Raw genomic sequence first — 22,042 nt, forward strand, 5'->3', positions numbered from 1 at the left:
GTGTGTGTGTGTGTGTGTGTGTGTGTGTGTGTGTGTCCCTTGAAGAACCACCCTGTAAGTTAATGTGTGGAAATTCCAGTCACTTCAGTGAGGTTTGCTTACAACTTTCCGCCTCAAGGCTGTTTTGCATTATTTTTGGATTCTGTTCATTTTTGGAAGCATTGTCCATTAGCTTACTTATGCTAGCCACACCGGATTCCAGCGGTGGGTTATGCCAGTTCTCTTTTTTGTTCTGCAGTATTTCCTTTGTCCATGCCAGGAATTCAGTTTGGATGGCCCTTTCACATAACTTGCCTGGGGGTGGGGGGGCTAATTAGTAGCCCTTTGCCTCAATTCCCCTTCCATTGTCTATTTTGATATATGGCCCTATTTGGACAATTGCTACCTTTGAAGATTTGTGTTTTTAGGCCGATGACACTTTCCGTATTTATTGGTCTCCGCCAGGTTGTGGTTTTTGCTTACTTTCAGCATGTCACTTACAACCTAAACGAGAGATTTAGAGCCCAGGAGTTACAGATGTGCTTTTGCTCCACTACCATCTGTTTTCCTGTCAGAAATTCCTAGGCGAGGGTTTACGGGGCTGGCTCTAGCTTTTTATTATTTAGTGAACGCTCATCCTACCTGAAAAAGACTGCCTATTATGTCTAGATTTACCTCATTTTGATCTGTTAAATCTTAGAAATGGGATTTTTTAAAAAATATTGTATATTATCCAAATCCTACATTTCTAATTTTTACAAGTTTTGGAAGCAGCTTGAAAAACATGTTCTCCATTTCATCTCTCTAATGACAAATGAAAAACAGTCATCTCTAAACACTAGAGTTCTTTTTTTAAGCGAAAAATTGTATTTTTGCTTTGAGAGCCTCCACAGGGCTGATTGCTTTGAAAACCACTGCATTGAATACCTGCCATACAAGCCTTTTGCGTGCTTTTCCTTCTCCCCTCCTTTGTCTGCGATGTCTCAGTTTGTATAGTTGTGTGTGCTTTTTCTATTAAGGTATTTCAAGGTTATTAGAAGGCAAAGCAGAAGACTTTATATATATGTTTTTATTTTTGCTTTTATATTTTAGTGGTCAGAACTTTTTTTGGCATCTCAATGAAACAGTGACATGATACCGTTACAGCATTTTGCAAAGAAGGCTGAAAAGGAAAATGCAACATTTTCGACTGTGATTTTATTCAGTGGGTGTAATTCACTATCTTTCATTAGTTCAATAAACATATTTAAATATCTTCATTTAAGTTCTCCCTCTCAGTATAACCATCTATTTTAGTATAGTATATGAAATGCCCTTCTAATCAGGCTCTTGAGATTTCATTCTAGATTTTACTTATGATTTCTCTCACACATGATTATAATTTCAAGTTTCTAAATAGGCCATACTGTGTTTAGATTATTATTATTACTATTATTTACTTACATATACCATTTAGTAGACCATCCATATTAAGTTTACAAAGATTATAAAATATATCCCTAGAAAAAACTCAATGAAGATTGAGGCAGTACAGAGAAGAGTAAATTGGACAATTGCTCTGACACGCCAGTCGCTTGATCACATCTCCAATATTTCCTGGTGCAACTGGGTCTTTAGGCAATTTGAAGGCATATGTCAACACAAGACTATTTAAGACCTGCCAGGTACAGCTGTTATTATAAGTGGCATATCAGATAAGCATATGAATGATGTAGTGAAATAATAACATTGAAAACACAAGAGTATTAAATCGCCCTAATCTTATTTGTTGAATTTTTAAAAGGATCAATTGTGTGTTTGCCTCAGTGTGACTATTTCAGTTATGAAAACAAACACTATTTTATTGATTTAGATTACTCTAGTATTTAGGTCACACTTCAAAAGAAGGTGGGCAGAGTTAATTCAAGTTAAAATCTCTGAGATTAAATGTTATTGAAGTGTTATATTCTGAGATTAAATGTTATTGATGTGTTATACTGGGGAGAAGGTGCACAAAAGATGCTAAGAGCACGGTTTTCAAAGTGTTCCAGGATATTCCTGCACAAAGATGCAGAAGAGCAGCATTAGGCAAAAGAAATAAACTTTAAGCAAAGGAGAATTTATAACCTCTGACTCTAGCATCAAACCATTTTTTCAAAGTGCTTACTGTATGTCATTCTCCAATGTTTATTGATAAGAAAAGCCTGGTATCCTTCAATATAACTCATCAGTATGGTTACAAATTTCTGAATACACATCTATATTCTAATAGAATACATGTTCACAAATACCTTGGAGATTTCACTGATTTATAAAATCATCAGGATTTAAGAGCATTAGAGCTGATAGTCCATCATTACGTTTCCACAAGCTTCTGTTTCCCAATATGCTGGTGAAAATGACAATATTTATAAAGTGCTGAGAGATCCTCAAAGAGGATGGGGCACATAGACAAAATCGTGTTTAACAGATGAACCCAGCATAGTGACCCTAAGGTCAAAAGACACACTCAATAAGAGTTCATGTGTGACAGCTTGTAGCTACTCTACATGGCTATGTAAGATTTATAGGGACGTGCATTTGCTGGGCAGTGGAAGGAAAATGGAATCACTAGCAACCTGCCTCATGACTACTCTATCCTTTAACAGTTACTGTGATTACAAGATCATAGTATTTCATAACATGGCAGCCATCACCTAAATGACTCAGAAATACTATATTTTACAGTTGCTAAAAGATTGTAGATTGTGTTTTGTTTCATCTTAATTTTTTCTTATCTTTTATATTAATCACTTTAAAATTTATATATATATATATATATATATATATATAGCAAGCATATCAGAAGCTATAGGGAATAAGAAAACAAGGACCCTCTGCACTCACCACCCAGACTGAACCCATGTGGTCAGGCTTGTTTACACTTAATTTCTTTGTTACTTTCATCTGCATCTTTGTGTAGAGGATGTCAAGGCTTTGGCAATCAGACCACAAAGAAGCTGTGATAAATAGAGTGGAGACGTGTAGGAGTGAAGGGTGACTAAAAGCTGCTGATTCTGACATCTCAATAATAAATCTATTGTGTTAGTGAGAGGTTGTGTTCTTTAGAACTTCACACAAATAAGCAAGAAGGTGACACTTTAATACAAAAGCGGTTGCCTCCCTTTCAGCCCTCTTGTGGGCTTAAAGTTCTCAAGGAGGATTGTGTGGATTTGCAAACAAATCCAGGGACTGAGAGCTGGTCAACAAAGTCAGCCACTGACACTTCACTGCAGGAGAAATACAACTCCTTGTGAATTGAACTTTGCCATCCAGGTCAGGCTTCTGGATGTCTGTAAGAATTACTATCCAGTCATTAAATGCTTATAATCCATTGCTGAGAGCTATTATCCCAGAAACTATACTTGTTTCCTTGCTGACAGCAGGTGGCTTTCATCTTTGACCTGGATTTTTTAAAATCCTTTTATTCCTGAGGGGCCAGGGAATGCAGCTTGATGGGTAGGGCAAGGATATTTGAAGATTCTTTTGTTTAAAGGATTGCAGTTTCCATTTGTCAGGTTAAAAACGATGCAAGTATGGTATAAATTCCTTTTCTGTCCAACAAATTTGGAGCTAGCAGAATAGTTAGAATTTTTTCGCGGTCTGTCTTAAATATGGATGATAATTGCAGTTAGAAAGAGGGGCGGTATTTGAAAATGGACCTTTATTGTCATTTTTATTGAACAAAATGGCCTTCATTGTCACTTTTATCTAATAAAAGGAAGGATGTGACTGCTGCCTTTTATGATTAAGTAGTGACATGTACACCTTTTAAAGGAATGTCCTCAAACAAATATTCAAGCTATCTATTAATTTAGCAAAATAATTTGAACCACTCTGTGCTGTGGTAAAGCAGTAAGCCAAACATAGTTCCTGGAATTATATTTGTGATAGTTATATATTTCTTTATATATAAATTGAATCAACACCATTTTTGATACTCATTGCTGACTCTCTCAAAATATACAATTAGGCAATGAAAATTTAATAAATATCTAAGTATGTAAGAAGAATACATTAAAATAGAAAGGTTGTAACTAGAGCTCTGCTTAGTACACCTAGAGCTCTGCTGAAAAAAAAATACATAAAGGCTTGGTGTGTGAAAATAAAATGTTATAAATCAAGGGTCATGTGAAAGATGAAGAGATAACTTACCTTGTATTTTTAAAATCATTTAAAAATACATTTCTTTTTGAATAATTCCAGATAATGTATTTTCTCACTGGAATACTGCTATACATTGACACACGATTCGTTATTACATTAGGTTAGGAAGAAGCATCAATATTCCTCATTTATGTTAATATCTGGATTTATATTTATTAAATGCCCTGAGGATATTAGCACTTACAATAACAATCATATCTAGATAAATCTGCCTTCACATCTGCAGACATACGACATCATCCAATAGCTAGCTGATACACAGATTATTTTTATTATTGAGCAATGATAATTAATAGAAACACCTTATACAAAATATAATTTTAAGAGCAATTATACACATTTTGAGAAAGTTATTATATACAATATATTTTGTATTTATTTTCTTAAAAAAAACCTTATTTTACTTCTCTGCTAATTACCAAATCTTTTACTAATTCTTCATTGTGTACTAAATAACATATGGATGCTTTGCCTGGTATGAAGGCCTTCCTTGATCTTACCCTGATTTACTTTTATAACATGTCCTTTACTATTTCAATGTATCCCATTTGTCATCTAAACCAAACTTGTCCTGGTTCTCCATGTATGTTATGAATCATCCCACCTATTGTCCTTTCCCCCTAGTTTCCAGCACTTAGACTATTGCCTGAACTGATCTCTGCATGTCTGAACCTACCTATCATTTTAAAGACGGTATTACATCTAATTCTTCAATGAAGCCTGTCCTCAATTTCCCACTAAAAATAAGATTCAAAGGAGATTCAAATTCTTTGGCATTTGTCTATAGTTTTCTCTATACTTTCCTAAAGACTTTCATTAATTTTATCTTGTATTTTTAGTCACTAATAATTAAGGATATTTATTAAACACCTGGCAAGCAGGGTGTTAGTGACACATCTGGAGTAGATGTTGGGTAAAAGGAATAAGAAAGTACATTTTCTGGTGAGAATTAAAAATTATTAGAAAACCAACTAGATGTTATTTTTCTTTTTGTTATCACCATGTGTCAGCCATTCTAAACAGTAGCGGGGTCAAAATACAACTGCCATAAAAGGTTTTTGTTTGTTCAAGATCTAAGTAACTGCTGTGCTTACCATCATGTTTCTATTATGTATATGTACACATATCTGTATAGTTAGCCTCCACCATACATAAACTCAGCTGCACACATGTTCTAAAAGCAAGTTCCTAATGACTTGGAATCATTCAAATTTTAAAACAGTGAGACATAGAGCAGTCTGTGAGGTGTGATATCTTGTTTGTTAAGTGTGAATTTTAGTTCATGAATGAAATACTTTATTTCACTTGGTCATCTTTAAATTTCAAAATTATCATTTTTTAAAATTATTTGTTATCAGCCTAAAGGACAATTCAGTAAAATGTAATTGTTAAGTAATAATTATACAGAGCTATTGCTTTAAATGATTCAGTTGTTCAGAGGGATGTAAAATGTGATTAACTCTGGGTTTCATGGTGTTAGGTACTAAAGCTATAAAGATAAATAGGGTCTCCAGTCCTCTGGATCTTAATTGTCTTCTTAGATTTCCCCCAAACCTAAGAGGTTTCTGAGATTTGCTTTGTTACTGTCATTATATCATCTTAAAAATCGCATGTTCATATTACCCACGTTAATACTAAAAGGGATCTCTCCCTCCTCCTCCCATTTTCTTCAAGAATAGCAGCTATTTATATGAGTTTCAATTTTCCTGTTTGAAGCAGTTATTCAGATGCTTTTCTGTAATTTAATTTAATTTTCAAAGATGAAAGAAACATTGGGGAGGCAGCTCCTAAATGTACAGCCTAGAAATTTGACAGTGAAGTTTGTATTAACTTTACAGCTCATAGATTACATGAAGGGTAAACCTTTTTATAGAGTTTATATTTAAAGGTAAATACATCAATGGAAATAGTGGCCCCAAAAGTAACTTTTGGAGATGATAATTCAGTGCTTAATATACTAGTATCTAAACTGTGAAACGGTCTCATTTTATTTATTATAAGCATAGCAGATCTAGTTGAGTCAAACAAAAAAATCATATTAATTTGGTGTTCATAAGGACATATTAAATTAGAAATAGTAAGTATATCTTTTTATGGTGGATCACTCAATAGTTTAATTGTATTTGGTTGGATGACAGAATAAACACTAAAATTTATTAAAGTCAGACAAGAGTGACAAGTGACATAAGCAGTCTTAGAGTTCTGAACACAGTTTTTCAATTACTATCATGTAGAGATAAAGAAACTATTACAGTAGTCAATGCAAGGAGATAGAAGAAAACAAAAAAATAAAAAAATAATAAAATAAAAATAAGAGCTCTCTGTCAGGAGATTCAAGAAATGAAAAATAAAATCAAACCTAAACTGAGAATGCTAAATGCCCACAAGAAAGTGCATTGCCAGACCAGGAGAAAATAAAGGGAAGGTGGAAGGTGCACTGAAAATCCATACAGAAAAGACAAAGGACGATGCATACCTCTGAAGATTTTTATGAGGAGGAGCCTGTAATTCTAGAAAGAGAAGTGAAAACCGCCCTGAAAATATTGGGAAGAAGTAAATCATCAGGGTTAGATGGGATACCAATACATTTATTTCAAGCCACTTTGTCAAAATCATTAACAAGAAAATGTCCAGAAATGTGGAAGACAAAGCAATGGCCTAGGAACTGGAAATATTAAAGACATATCCCCATTTTGAAGAAAAGAGATGCCGAAGAGTCTAGTAACTCTTAGGACCATTACTGTAATTTCCTACACAAGTAAAGTGATCCTCAAGGTGATGCAGCAAAAACTTCTACCTTATATGGAACAAGAAATGCCAGCCGTGCAAGCTGGATTCAGAAAAGGAAGGGACACTCCAGTTGTAAGCATTTTTTAGATATGAAATGCTGCAAAGAATTTCAGAAGAAGATTGGTCTATGCATTATAGACTACAGTAAAGCCTTTGACTGTGTGAATCATGAGAAACTATGGGAAGCTCTAAAAGAAATGGGTGTGCCTCAGCATTTGATTATCCTGATGTGTAGCCTGCATTGTGGGCAGGGCCAAATTCAGAGTGAAAATACTTTTCTATAGGCAAAGGTTTCAGACAAGGGTCCATTTTAAAGCTAATAGGAAAAAAACACACCAAACTTCATTTGAAATATGGTGTTGGAGGAGAGCTCTACTGTAGCCTGAAATGCCAGAAAGACAAACAAGTGGGTCCTACGGCATTGCCCTATGTTGGGCTCACCATGAGGAAGCAGAGTACTTTAGTAAAGACAATAAAATAAAATATTACTGGGGAAAGTAGAAGGCAGCAGGAAAAGAGGAAGACCAAATGGGAGATGGATTAACACTATAAAAGAAGCCATAGGCACGAGTCTACAGGAGCTGGACGGGGCTGCTAAGGACAGGAGGTTGTAGACATCACTCACTCATAGGGCCACCAGGAGTTGGAGCTGACTCATGGCATGTAACATACATACACCTGTTTATTCCATTTAATTGATTTAAATGCTTATATTTTACTAAATGTCTAAAAAGCATTTTAATGAAATAATCCAGAGTAAAATAAAATATGGAAAATCAAGATTGCTTTAAAATGTATATGTTTATGTTGCCTTGGAGTTTAATTAGTAGGGCAGTAAATTTGGAGAAGATTTTTTTAATCTATACTGAAGCATATTTCTAAAGATGCAAATATTGACCTAAATCATATACATAATATACAAGTCGGTGCTAGCATTTATACAAGATTAATATACTTAAACACTTCACACATTTGTCATTTAGTTATCAAAATAACCCTATCTCATAGCATTAATTAAATTTTATCTATAAGAAAACAGCTTTTAGTAGGTCATTGAGCAAGAATTGGCGGAGATGGGAGTTGATTCCAAGCCTGCCTTATTTACTTGTGCCTTACATGCATCTACTCATTCAGTAGAGGTGTGCTGCTTACATTGAATTCATTTAGCCATGAGAAAAGCATTTAACGCTGGGGGACAAAACTGTCTTTTCTTTTTTCTTAGTTTTTATTTATTTATTTATTTTAAATTTTTATTGTTGAAAGTATTACATATGTACCCTTCCCCCACCCCCATTGACCTCTTCTCTTTTCTCTCATTTGAAAGTTCAAAGACTGGAATATGTAGGCTCTCTGTCTTTATAAGCAATGACATTAATAGACACTGCCTGTCATCACCACCATTTTTAGTTGGTGATAGACTCATGATGGTAAATCTGTATCTTTATTTTCTTCTTCTTCTTCTTCTTCTTTTTTTTTTTTTTTTGTCAGAATGATGTAGGAGGACAACGCAGCCTGATAAACAAGTGGACAACTTTTCTTAAGGCCAGATTGATTTGCTCAATTCCTGGAAGTGATGGGGCAGATACTCATTTTGATGAGCTCCGTAAGTCACATGTTTCATTTTTCTTTAAAAAAAAAAAGTCTTATTGCCTAATTAATTCAGCATTTATTTTATTTTATCCCCAACTGCCTGATTGTATAGCCCAGTACAACCTGAAGGAGTGGTTCTTACTAAATTTGCACATATAGAGAACACGGATGTGCTGTAGGTCTGTAATGGAAAATTCTTCCTCAAAGTTAAGAGGGAAACAAAACTACAGCAAGAGACATTGTAGCCCTGGGACTACAATGCCCATGCGCTATCCATGTAGTCTTTCACTTGGAAGGAACCACTAGGTAGAAGGACCTTGGGTTCCTTATTCTGTGGATGCCACCTGCTGGAGAGCATAGGAGATTTGTTGAACTCTGTCCCTCCAACTTGTTAATAAAAATAATAACTTTTTTTAAAAGGGTGGGGGGAGGAACATCTGTAATACTTTCAACAATAAAGGTCATTTTAAAAAATTAAATAATAATAATAATACTCAGAGAAGCATTAGACAGCTTCTTTCATTCTCCCTCTTTACACTTCTCAACGCTAATACAAGAAGGAGCTTTTTCAATTTTATATAAATTTAATATTATTAGCTTTTATCTTCTTGAATTTGTCTTTGTTGGCAATATAAAAAGGTGGCATCACTGATGATTTTGTTAGGATTGTATTTTATAGTATGAAAGTATATATTCAGTATTCACGGATGATCTCGAATGTTGACTATAAGCATGCTCACATCTTAAATAATATTTTAAAATATTTTTACACATACTTTAGTATCAATGTTGCACAAGTAATTACACAAGCAATACCACACAATTAATTTGTGTGGCTATTTTCATACATTTACCAAATAGGTAAATCAGTTACTAATAAGTTGACATAATTACAGGACAACACTTTTTACAGTGGTGGATAAAAATAGCCTATGTTTTTAATTTCTATGTCAAATCACATACTCCTAATTGGAAATAGCTATGGAGATTATCAAGCAAACCATTCCATTTATAGGTGATGGAAGTAACACCTAAGAGGTGAAATGTCTGATTCCATGTCACATAGCTAGTAAGAAAACCAGTCTTTTACCCTTACTTTCTCATGTAGTAATGTAATGACTTTCACTGTTACCTTCATTTTATATACTGTTTAGAGTTTCATAAATGTTGTATTATTAAAGAAAAAAGCAAACATGTTAACTCAAAAGCTAAAAATATAGTGAATCATTATTTTTTTCCCATCAATAGAAGACATATACTTACTCCCCACAAGAGATGAAAGAAACCCTGTAGTATATGGAGTCTTTACCACAACCAGGTAAGTTAAAAAATGCTTGTAATTCTTGTAGAGATTTGTTACGTATAAGTAAAAAAATACAGTTATATGTTTTGTCCCTTCCTTTCGTGGGAAAAAATACACATTTTTTCCTTTTCCTTTTTACCTCGTGTTTCCTATAAATATTTTAATGTCAATACATACAGTGTTTCTCTGTTCTTTTTACCCCAGTAGAGTGTCCTCTGTGTCATTTGTCACAGTTTATTTCAACAGTCCCCTGTACATAGATAGTTCCATTGTTTCCAGTCCTTTGCTAGTATGCATAATGCCTCAGTGACTAAACTTGTGCATATGCCAATTCCTCTGTGAGCAGGTATATCTGTGAGCTAAATTCTCAGACTAAAATGACTGGATACAAAGACATATGCATATACTAATCATAATAAACATACCAAGTTGTATGACATAGAGGTAGTAATACTAAAGAACTACATGTCTCAGTTTTGTTGCTAAGCTCTAAACAGGAGATGTGCCACTCTTGACCTTTAAAATGTCATCACATGCTATCTTATATGCACTTCCGCATTACCCTAGGAAGATGAGAGTTTGGCTGCCATTATCACCATATCATCACTGCTCTACTAATATAGGCAAAGGAAGTTTGTATACTTGCCATAGAAGAGGAACCAATTAGTAGTAAAAATGGGACTAGAACTAAAGGTCATTTCCTAATTGTCATCCTGTATTATTTCCTTCTTTATGCATACTACTGTCTGGTACTTGTCATTGAATCTTGTGACTTCCTTAAAAGTTTCCCTTGCACCCATGAAGCTTTCTTAAAGAATATATGGACACTACTTTATTTTATTGAGTATTAATTGTATTTAATTCAGTAACTTACATTGGGCCATGTTCAAACTATACCATATATTACTGTTTACAGTATATTCTTTGAAATACTTTTCATTTTTCCATAGCTCCACTACCAATCTGTATCAATGTATATTGATATTATTATTGGAGAAATTGGCAGTATTGCTATAGGTATTAGAAAAATGGTCTTACTGCCTCCTTCTGATTAAATTATTAAGATATGTTGCAGGCAAATTATAATTTCATTTCTGTGGCATTATTCTCATTTACATATACATTATACCTTATGTATAAACTAAAATGTACTATTGGTTCAGAATATACCAGAAAACATACTTGTTGGTTCATTATAAGATAGAACATGTGAAACATTTAAATGTAAGAATAAAGAAGATATCCTAAGAAGCTGCTGTTTTCTGCTCCATTTTCCTGCTAATTTATGTCTGAACTACAAGGTGCAAGAAGAGCAAGTGCCTGTAGTTACTCAAGTTAAATATCTCAGCCCTAGGCTCTTGGCATCTCTTCATTCACAGAACTGCCTTTGAAGTCGCTGTGTGTTCCACACACAAGGCACAGATATGTGCCAGGGTGGTGTAGCCCCAAGATAGTTCTCTTTTCCTCCTACCAAGGTTCTGCCCACCCAGAGTTAAATGCAAAGTTAAAAGGTAGCTCTTTGTTCTTGGTGCACTTTATTATCTTATTTTTAATGCCACCCTGAAGACTGTGGCCATATTGGGATGCATGTCACAGCCTTCGTCCAATGAGAAGATGTAATTAATCTGCAACAATAGCAATGGCGTTAAGCCTGATGCATCATCCCTTTAAAATATCATAGGCTAGTCATGTGATTTTTATGGGAACATCTCTCTTCTTAGCAGCTAGTTTTCTCCCAGATGCCTGTTTACCGTCAGCTCCCAATGTTTCCCATTAACGTCATTCCAAGAATATTAATGAGTGAGTTCTTCCTGCTCAGAGAATCCTTAGCTCATTTTTGTAGCACTGAGATGATATGTCTCTTCGATCATAAAGGGTGATGTTGTATTTTAGAACAGCAATCATTGAAAGTTTTAGACTCAGAGAAAATGTACTTTATTTTCCAGAAATAAATCAAAAACAGAACATCTGATGGCCGTGTTAACAGTTTTCATCATTAGTTGGCAAAACTGTGTCAAATTTCCATGGAGCTTTTCTGCCTCTTAATTGCATGTGCTCCAACTCTGTGTAATTAAGTTTAATTTTAAGCATCAGATAAGATTCACATGTAAACTCAAATACAAGAAGGAGCAAAAAAGATTGTTTCAACATTTTTTTTAAATTCTTTATTGTTTAAAGTATTACATATGAATCCTTTTCCCCCATATGACCTCTTCCTGCTTGTTCCTGCTCCTCCCACCCCCCTCAGCACATGCCCTCACTCCCCCTACTCACTGTGTCCACCATGGAAAACAGTATGGAGTTTCCTCAAAAAATTAAAAATAGATCTCCCATTTGACCCAGTTTCAACATATTTAAATTAATTAAACATTAAATACCCAGTATTTATGGTCATTCACTCAACTTAAGAAAACAGACACATCATTATTAACTACATGTCTAGATTATTCCTTTTTTTTCAAAAGAAGTAAATAATGCACCTTTTCATTTTAAATTCTTTAGAGGGCATTATGCTGAAATAACCTCAAATAAAATTTAAGAGCATGTGGATAAACATAATACTTTTTTCTACATATTTCTTTCTATCCTCCAGTTTTTCTAGGAAATTCTTATTTATGCATTGTTGGTTTAGATGTCACCTACTCCCTGAAAACTTACCAGACAGCCCAGTATTGGGTACCTATCTGTGTGCTGCTTAGATTACTGCAATTACCCATGATATAACTGTTAATACACTTTATTCAGGCTATAAACTCCTTGAGATCATACCTACATTTTGTCTGCAGCACCTCTCATATTTGTGCTCAATGAGTGTCCAATGAAGGAAACTGGATTGAATCATGTTGCTTTCTTTCAGCTCCATCTTCAAAGGCTCCGCTGTTTGTGTGTATAGCATGGCTGACATCAGAGCGGTGTTTAATGGCCCATATGCTCATAAGGAAAGCGCAGACCACCGCTGGGTGCAGTATGATGGAAGAATTCCTTATCCCCGACCTGGCACTGTATGTATTCAACTTAATAATGAAGTACCTTTCTGATGCCCATATTCTCTTTTTAAATATGTTGTAATAAACTACATCCTTCACCACAGCAATAAGTACTGTGTTGTTTTTTTAAAAAATAAGTATTATTTATTTACGTGAGGTTTTAACATTTCCAGCCTTTACTGGAATTTAACATTTTTCTTCTGAGTAAGAATTTTGAGTAATATAGGAAACAATGGACTCTATCTTAAAGTGCAGACTATGCTGAGAGTGTAGTACTTATATAGTACTTGCATAGTACTTACAGTACTTACATAGACTCAATGAGTCTGCAGAATCATCAAAATGATTTAGTATCTAGAATGACAAATATTCTAAATTAGTAGGAAATGCCAAATAAGTATTTATTCCCCAACTAAAGCACGATATGTAGCTAAAGTCCCCATTTAAACAACTACATCAATTAAAAACGTTCATTCAGATTATCTCCTTTTTTGTTATGCATTGATCTTTTTTTTTTCCTTTTTCTTTTTCTTTTTTTTTTTAATGCCGCTCCTTGGAATAATATGCATAGGTTAGATAGGAAAGGGCCTAGAGAATCCTAGGCCCAAAATTCCATTCAAATACTATAAATTGTGTTTAAAACATAGATGAAACAAGAAATGTGTTTTAGACTTTATGCATCTGTCTAAAAAATCATTGCAGTTTAAAATCAGTATGTGCATTATAAATGGATGGCTTCTGTTTTACTGTTGATGTGATTAAAACAGTTTGTTATTTAAATATTTAAGGATTGGTTATTGAACCAATATTATATTGTTTTAATTCAATATATATTGAATATTCAATATTATATTGAACTGATATAAATAAAAATGCCTTTTTTTTTCCCCATTTAGGATTTAGTATGAATATTCCTACCAAGAGATCTAAAATCATCATCAAAATCTCTGAGAAAAATTGTTGACCTACCCTGTCTAATTCTACAGAATTTTGTTTTTTCATATGTTCATTCCTAAAGGGGAAACAGCTGGTGGCCAGGCTTTCTGAATTTTCTTTTCATCTTCCTGTTATGTAACCTAATTAAATCTGGGAAACACACTTTACAACCATGTCTATTTCCCCTTCATAATCCTTCAATATAAATATGTTTCAGGGATGTTTCTGGACTGATTATTAGGTAATCACAACTTTTGTAGAAACAACTTTTCTTTTGCAAATAATATTATTATTATATTCGTGGTTTCCTTTATTATCTTTGTATATCAAAGCTGTACTTGCTTGTTTTATTTTTATATGTAACAGTAACACAGGGCATTAGCACTCTTCTAAAGGTTTTACAAATCTTAATTTTCATAATGAGTCTATGAAGTAAGTGCTATTATCATTAATGCTAATTTACAGATGAGGAGTCTCAGATGCAAACAGGTGCAGTGTCCTGCCCAAGGTCACAAAGCTAGTGAGTGGTGCAGCTGAGTTGTAAACCCAGAGACTCAGGAGGCAGAGCCCGACATCTTAGTCCTGTACTAAGATACTAGATGAGGAACTTTTGATGTTAAAATATATTTATTTTCCCTTTCCATGGAAGATCTTTTACTGAATAAACACACATATAGGGCGTCCCCAAAAATGTATGTGCATACTTTGAATACTTATAAAGGCAGTGTTTATTAAAATGCATTCTATTTTCAAAATTGAGCTGTTAAAATGTGTATACATTTTTGGTACACCCTGTATATATCCTCCTATATAATAAAAGGCTAATATGCAAATAGACCGAAAGGCAGAACAACCTGAACAACCAAACAACCACCAGGGGGCGTGCACAGAACATGGCAGGCATCGGCTGTGACAGGATGGTGGAGCAGGTGAGCGGGGGCACCAGACCAAGGCGGGGTGCCAGTTGCTGCCATTGGGGTGAGCCTCTGCTGGTTACTATAAATTCTTTGCTCCCGCGTGCCACGGTCCTGCATGGCGCTCACACCTGCTGCCAGTGCCAGCCCCACTTGCACCCGCGGCCAGTGCCTGATGCCGGTCCTGTTTGCTTGATATCATCAGCAGGTGCAAGCAGCAGCTGCCGGCCCTGATCGCCCCTGATGGCTTCTCCACCTCCCCCTGCTCCTGAGGGGCTATTGGGGCAGCAGCTGCCGCTAGGCAGCTGACGGCACCAGGTCCCGCTCACACCTGCTGCTGGCGCTGGCCCCAATCACTCCACACCTTCAGTGGGTGTGAGCGGAGCGGTGCCATCAGCACGTGGGAGTGGCAGCAGTGGGAACAGGGCTGCAGGCAGACAGGGGACTGTGGGGACTGTGGCTGGAGGGGCCAGACTGGGTCACGGAGGATGGGCTGAGACCCACCTCTGTGCCTACTGCAGCCTTGCTGCCCACAGTTCCTTTCAAGGTACACAAATTTGTGCACTGGGCCCCTAGTAATAAATAATGAATGTTATATGTATTGGGGGGGGGGTAAGGAAGAGGATTAAAATTCAGAGAGCTCTGGCTGGGAAAGTTTTATCATACCTGGATTCTGGGGTTAAGTATCATAGACTATCACATTCAGTGCTATTTCTACCTGAGTTTGTTTTAAATAAAAGACTATGACCATTCAGGCCATTTGAAAAAGCATTTTTAATTATCTGGATGTTACAGGAAAAAGAATTTGAGACTGAAACCATTTACATTAATTAAAGAAAATTATTTGCATACTTATATACAGCAGTTGATTCTTTTGATATTAAGAAATTGAAATGACCATCCCAATGACATTAGGCTCTGGTTATAGTGTGGGCTGGAGTTGCTGCAGAGGTGGGTCATGGTCACCACTTCCCTGCTCCTGCCTGAAAGAGCGATGAATGCCACAGGAGGCATAAAGACCCCTCACATGCCATGTCACTCCCCTCCTCCGGACACAGCCACTTCCCTGAAATATGAATATGTGACCCCCACACACATAGTGAAACATACACGTCAGTGAGAAGGGTTTTCATCGATGAGAAAAGAAGCACCACATGATGGGACACAGGTTGAGAACTCAAAACATAAACTGTTCTCACTAGATCATTTTTGTTTCAGTAAAACTATGAATCATTTTATTTTCTACAAATCTCCAGATCAAAAAACTTAGTCAAAAACTATATTTAAACATGATCCAGACACAGTGATAAGTGCCTTTACAACAACATGATGTAGATATTTTATGGTTAAGAAGAAGCTCATAGTCTCATAGTTTATGAAACGATGAGACTGTGATTAAACTTAGATCTATGGAACTTCAAATCAAATGCTGTTATCTCCATGCCATTCCTATTCAAAATGATAAAGGCAAACAACCAAACAAAACCGTGCATTGTTTCTCCAGGGAGAAATGGTCTGTTCTCTGCACAAATAATCATGAACTTTTGAAGCCATTTTTTGCCCTTGCCATTCCTTTTATTTATTCCTTATTGCACTTGTAATTAGGGGAACCTATCACACTTTAATAAAAATATTGCTGAATAATATGCTTTCTATGAAATGTCAGAATCTTTCCTGAAAACCACTTTCTGCTCAAGTTAAAAATTTTAAAAAGATTATTACAAACCACCTTTGCTTTTACATCCTCTGCATCCATTTTGCTGCCAAAGTTGAGTTGTAGCTTGTTCTCCCAGGAGTCGTGACTTCTGTTGACATTACCACTCGAGCAAATAAACACTACAACTTTCAGGGTGCCATAGCTACTTTATGTTTTTTTTCTGACATAACTATGTAGTTCCTGTGACAAGGCAAACCTAAACTCCTAGCCTTGCAATGATAACACTACCCCACAGTGTTAATTAAATCGCCTGGAAACACACCGATGCACAGGATATATTTACAGAATTCCTTCACTTCAAGGGATTCTTCTGCCCTCTGGTGTCCAAATAGCATGTCTGAACAAACTATATTTTGTTCTGATGGACTTTGCAAAGCATTAATGTGCTGGGAGTCTTGGTAATGAGAAGCTCCAAGTGACATGAAATACGGAATTATGTGCCATACAATGAATAACACAGGTCAGATGTGGAAATCAAAGTGAGATCATGACAAAAATAACAGGATGCTAGATAATGCATTATTTGGGGAAGACTTTTAAAGGCAGATTTCTTTTTTATATATTTTATTTATTATAAAAGATATACTCTGTAATTTAATTCTGTTTTGGTAAGGAATTTTTAGGATTTATTCATAAATGCAAAGTATTTAATGTTTATTTAAAAGTAAGTTTCAGTTCTTAAACCAGTCTCTTATTGAAAAGGTGAGCAGAAAGTAGTTAAAATTTTGAGGTTGTGGTAAGAACATTTAATGTGAGATCTACCGTCTTAACAGATTTTGAAGTGCACAACACAGTATTGTTGTCTATAGGCACAGTAGGTCCCTATAACTTATTCATCTTACATAACTGAAATTTTATGTCCATTGATTAATGTTTCCATTTTATTCCCTTCCCTGATCCTGGGGAGGAAAAAAATCACAACTCCATTCTTTGCTTCCATGAGTTTGACTACTTTAGGTAACTTATATGGGTGGGATCATGCAGTATTTGTCATTCTGTGACTTACTTATTGAACTTAGCATAGTATCCCAGTTCATCTCTGCTGTCATGTATTGCAGGCTCTTCCTTTTTATGGTTGAATATGTATAAATCTATCATATTGTGTGTGTTTTTATCTAGTCATACATCACTGGACATTTAGGCTGCTTCCGCATTCAGTATGAAGGTTCCTCAAAAACTTAGGAATAAAATATGATCCAGCCATCCATTTCTGGGTATTTTTGTTCAAAACAATTGAAATCAGGATCTTGAAGAGAGATCAGCAGTCCCTTATTCCTCGCCACACTATTCATAATAGCCAAAATGTAGGAAGTACTTGTTTTGGAAGTTCAAATATTAAAGAAATATATGTTTCACTACTTATGAATTATTGTGCCAGTTTTTGACAATGTATAAAACTCTAATTTTGTAAAAATAACAAATTCCGTTCCCCCCCCAATAGTTATTACTTTTACTGTTAAATTTTTAAACTTTTATTTTTAAAGATCAAATACATATGAATTTCCTAACTGAGGCTCCATTTTTGGTAGGGAGCAAAGTGAGATAGCTATAAATACTATCTTTTAATTTTGCAACTTGATTTAATTGATTTTACTTTGTGTACATTGGTGAATGATAACACATTGTAATTCCCACTAATAGCTTACACCCAGAAAAACTTTGTCTTTTTAGTAAGAAAATAAGAATACAATACCAAAATATCCTGTAAAAAACTTGAATAAGAATGGTTAAATATCAAACAGCCCCTGTATAAACATTTCCCCTCTCCAAATCTACTTTAGGAATTCAGATATCTAGAAAAATTAAAAATACTTTTTTGTATTCATATTTCCATAATCAATTAGCTTTTTAATTTAACTGACCCCCTGCAAAAACAATCTTAAGTCACTTTTTTCAGCTGCCACCTAATTAAAATAATGAAATATCTCCCTCTGTGTAACATTTCATATCTTCACTAAACAGGAAGTACAATTCTTCACCTGATTTTTTCTCTGGAGAAAATCAAAGTTAAAGGAGAAACACTCTACTCCTTTTACAGTAGGGCCCTATTGTCCCTCTGCTATGAGATAAAATCTTCCAAACTCAAGATGTGGATGTCGATATGTATAATAGTCCTATTTTCCACCACAGGCATAGACTTTCGAACATTGTAAAAGACATTGAAAAATCCAAAGTTTTTTGATTCCAGGTCCACTGGAAAGTCCATCATACCAAATCTGCTACTATGGACCAACTCTGGGCGCTGGCATACCCACCTGTTCTAGAAAGGCATTCTTTTTTACTTTAACATGTTGATTCATCGTTGCCTTAACTGAATCCACTTTATGACCTTTGCTTCAACAAAGCAAGTCCTGGAGGGATTGCGTCACAGAATAATGATATCTAATGTCGATAACTCACTCTGTCTAGCAGACTGGATATCAGTAATGGCGCTTAACCTAGAACTAGAATGATTGCTGAGGAATTCCAACTTACCCTGGAAATGGCTGGGGTTGCCATGACCATGGAACCCACAAGTCCCAGAACTCTTTGGGCACTCTGTTTTCTCTCCCGACCCTCCTAAAATATTTGGCTTTTGCACAATGACATCTTCTTAGAGACCTGATGATTCTCAGAATTTTAAGTCTTCATTAATCCCCTAAATTAGATCTGAGTTTGTAGACTGGCCCCATGAAATAAGGGTTTTCTTGATTGTATTCTAGCTAAGAGATGTTTGAAGGTTGACTTGCAAATATAGGTGTCCCTGACTAAAGAAAAAAATATGTAATTTTAAAAAAGTTTCCTAAACTTCCTTTTGACTTGTGGAGTGGGGTATACTGTGATAATTTTACCAACAGGGACTGAAAAATATGGAATACTTTTCTCACAGTGTCTCATGCTATCTTTTCAGTTATGCACCTGCGGAATATAGCTAACATTTTGTAATTTGCTTTGCTTTGCTTTGTTTTAAGTAAAACTTTCCCAATTAATGTAAAATCTTAGGAGAACTGCAGGGAAGTCTCATTTTATACACCCCTGGCTCCTAGATGCCTCTCTATCATATAAACATTCACAGTTTCATTTTCTTCTCAACATTTGTTCACTGCATGGCCTTCCACTTAATGACAAACTTTTCCTTTGTCATCACTTCTCTAAATTACTGAAGATATCTTTAATTCTAATCCTCTTAGGTTTTTGATTCTAGAAGGGGAATCAGAGGCAGGACTAGAATCTGGGCCTCCCGATTCCAAGTTCTTAACACTGGTTACATTGAAGAGGACATAAGACAAAGCATCACTTTCATTTCCCTTAGCTGTGTATATAGGCTGTGTTTCTTGGAAATGATGAGAGGCAATTAATTTTAACTTTCTTTTCCATAGAGCCAACATTCAGTTTTGCAATGTGGGTCTCCAGACTACTTACTGTGTTCAACAATGTTTTCCTTTTTCTGGTGTCGCAATTCCTCTAAAGGAAAGGGAACCTTAAAAAAAAAAGAGAGAGAACCCTAGCTGGTTTGGCTCAGTGGGTAGAGCATCGGCCTGTGGACTGAAGGATCCCTGGAGTGATTCTGGTCAAGGGCACATGCTTGGGTTGCAGGCTCGAACCCCAGAAGGGAGTTGCAGGAGGCAGCCCATCAATGATCCTCTCTCATTATTGATTTTTCTATCTCTCTCTCTCCCTCTCCCTTCCTCTCTTAAATCAATAAAAATATATTTAAGAGAGAGAGACGAAATTTCCCTTTATTTGTACCCCTGGCCTTTCCGTCTCTGCTATTGACTAGAGGGTCTTTCCTGTCCATAGTTATTAAAAACTGACTCTTAGATAAATAAGCTGGAAATAGGATGGTCTCTATTAAATCTGCATTTTTTTTTTTTTTTTTTACTTTACAAATAAAAATCAGATTCTTTTTTTGCATTGTAGTTTATTTTTCCCAGTTTGCAAGAAATGAAAGCCTGGTTTAGTTTTTTCCTTGTGCCAATTCTTCCCTCACGTTAGTCATTCCTCTGACGTGTTTAAAAGGAAACTGCAACCTGCAGAGAATAGCCTGAAGCATTAGGGGGAGAAAACTTGTAACAGCTGTCTGGTGCCTGGCCAAGGGGCAAAGTTCCCTCATTGGATAAAAACCATTTTTCTCCTCTTATCCATTGCTTCCCACTGCACGACTAAAGGCCCTCTGCAAACACACAGATCTGCCAAGCATAACATGATCACACCTCGCCAGCTGTGGCCGCCAGCCATGAGAGATAGGCCCTGAACCATGGCCTGTGGCTGTTGGGTTTACCCTTTCATCTCACGGTTTGTCTAGGCAGGTCTCTTTTTCTCTTCTACTCTTTTGCCGGTATTATTTCCAGCAAGATAATGACATTCTAAACTTGGTAAATTGCTCTTTTCGTTTTGCACAGATAAGCTCCTTGATTTATTTCGTACAGTCATAGGAGCTAAATTAGCGGAAGTCAGGCCAATGATAGAAAGCTGGCGGCAGAAATAAATGGACCTCTATAGTATATTCAGATGGACCATGTTAATGCGTAAAATTTAAAAGTGTATATACACACGGAGAAAAATCTACTTGATTTTTAATACCTGGAATGTAGAGCTGCAATAGGAAAACTTTATAGCAGTGGTTCTCAACCTTCCTAATGCCGTGACCCTTTAATACAGTTCCTCATGTTGTGGTGACCCCAACCATAAAATTATTTTCGTTGCTACTTCATAACTGTAATTTTGCTACTGTTATGAGTCTTATGTAAATATCTGATATGCAGGATGTATTTTCATTGTTACAAATTGAACATAATTAAAGCATAGTGATTAATTACAAAACAATATGTAATTATATATGTGTTTTCTGATGGTCTTAGGCGACCCCTGTGAAAGGGTCGTTAGACCCCCAAAGGGGTCGTGACCTACACGGGTTGAGAACCACTGCTTTATAGGGTTTTCTAAAGGAAAATAGTTCAATATGCTAATTTTCTTTAGATGGACCATTTTCCTACACTTTCTCTTTTTTCTGTATGGAGTTTCTCTTTCCTATTTCACTTTTACCTGCATCATTTGGTTGTCATCTCAAGCTATTTTTAAATCTGTGTGCTACACAGCTATATGATATCAAAGGAGAAATCCCTCTGGTTTTTAATGTACTATAATAACAGTCTTTGGTTCAAATGGTACTATCTTAAACCTCAGGGAGCAACTCTACCAAATCACTTTCATTTGTAAAAGCACAGCGGAGACGTGGACCTAAGAGATCGCACATAGCAACCTGGACGAAAACGATCTTATGCAAACACTGGCAGCATGCCATGAGGAAAAGCTGCCATAAAAAAAACCCAAAAAACATGCATTTTCAAAGATCATTTTATAGTGGTCAATAGAAACCAGGTTTCCCTTCTTTTCTTCTTTTTTCTAGATTTTATTACACTATAACCTTTTTGTCTGTGGTGAGCAACGAGGAAAAATGTCATATTTGTTTCATCACTAAATGTTCATATCTTTATCCATCTCTACTTTTTCATATTAAAAACTTGAATTATTTGAAAATGGGATACCAAAAACTGTGGCATCAATATCATTATATTATTTCTTTTGAAATTTTGGCTACTGCATAGCTACAGCTACAAAGTCCAGAGAGCTTTCTTTTTTCTTAAGTTGGAGGGCTGTT

The 22,042-nt window shown here is 35.6% G+C and overlaps 1 protein-coding gene across 3 annotated transcripts in view; it reads left to right on the forward strand.

The window, feature by feature from the left end:
* The window catches only part of SEMA3D (semaphorin 3D), a 196,806-nt gene that overhangs the window by 146,366 nt on the left and 28,398 nt on the right, over window positions 1-22,042 (forward strand). For all 3 annotated transcript variants that reach the window (XM_036328333.1, XM_036328331.1, XM_036328332.1), the window contains exons 9-11: window positions 8,443-8,557; window positions 9,793-9,862; window positions 12,705-12,849. In XM_036328333.1, coding sequence (XP_036184226.1) covers window positions 8,443-8,557; window positions 9,793-9,862; window positions 12,705-12,849 — 330 coding nt within the window. The remainder of the gene's footprint in view (window positions 1-8,442; window positions 8,558-9,792; window positions 9,863-12,704; window positions 12,850-22,042) is intronic.

This window comes from Myotis myotis, unplaced genomic scaffold, assembly GCF_014108235.1.
Source record: "Myotis myotis isolate mMyoMyo1 unplaced genomic scaffold, mMyoMyo1.p scaffold_m19_p_11, whole genome shotgun sequence".
Classification (NCBI taxonomy): Eukaryota; Metazoa; Chordata; class Mammalia; order Chiroptera; family Vespertilionidae; genus Myotis; species Myotis myotis.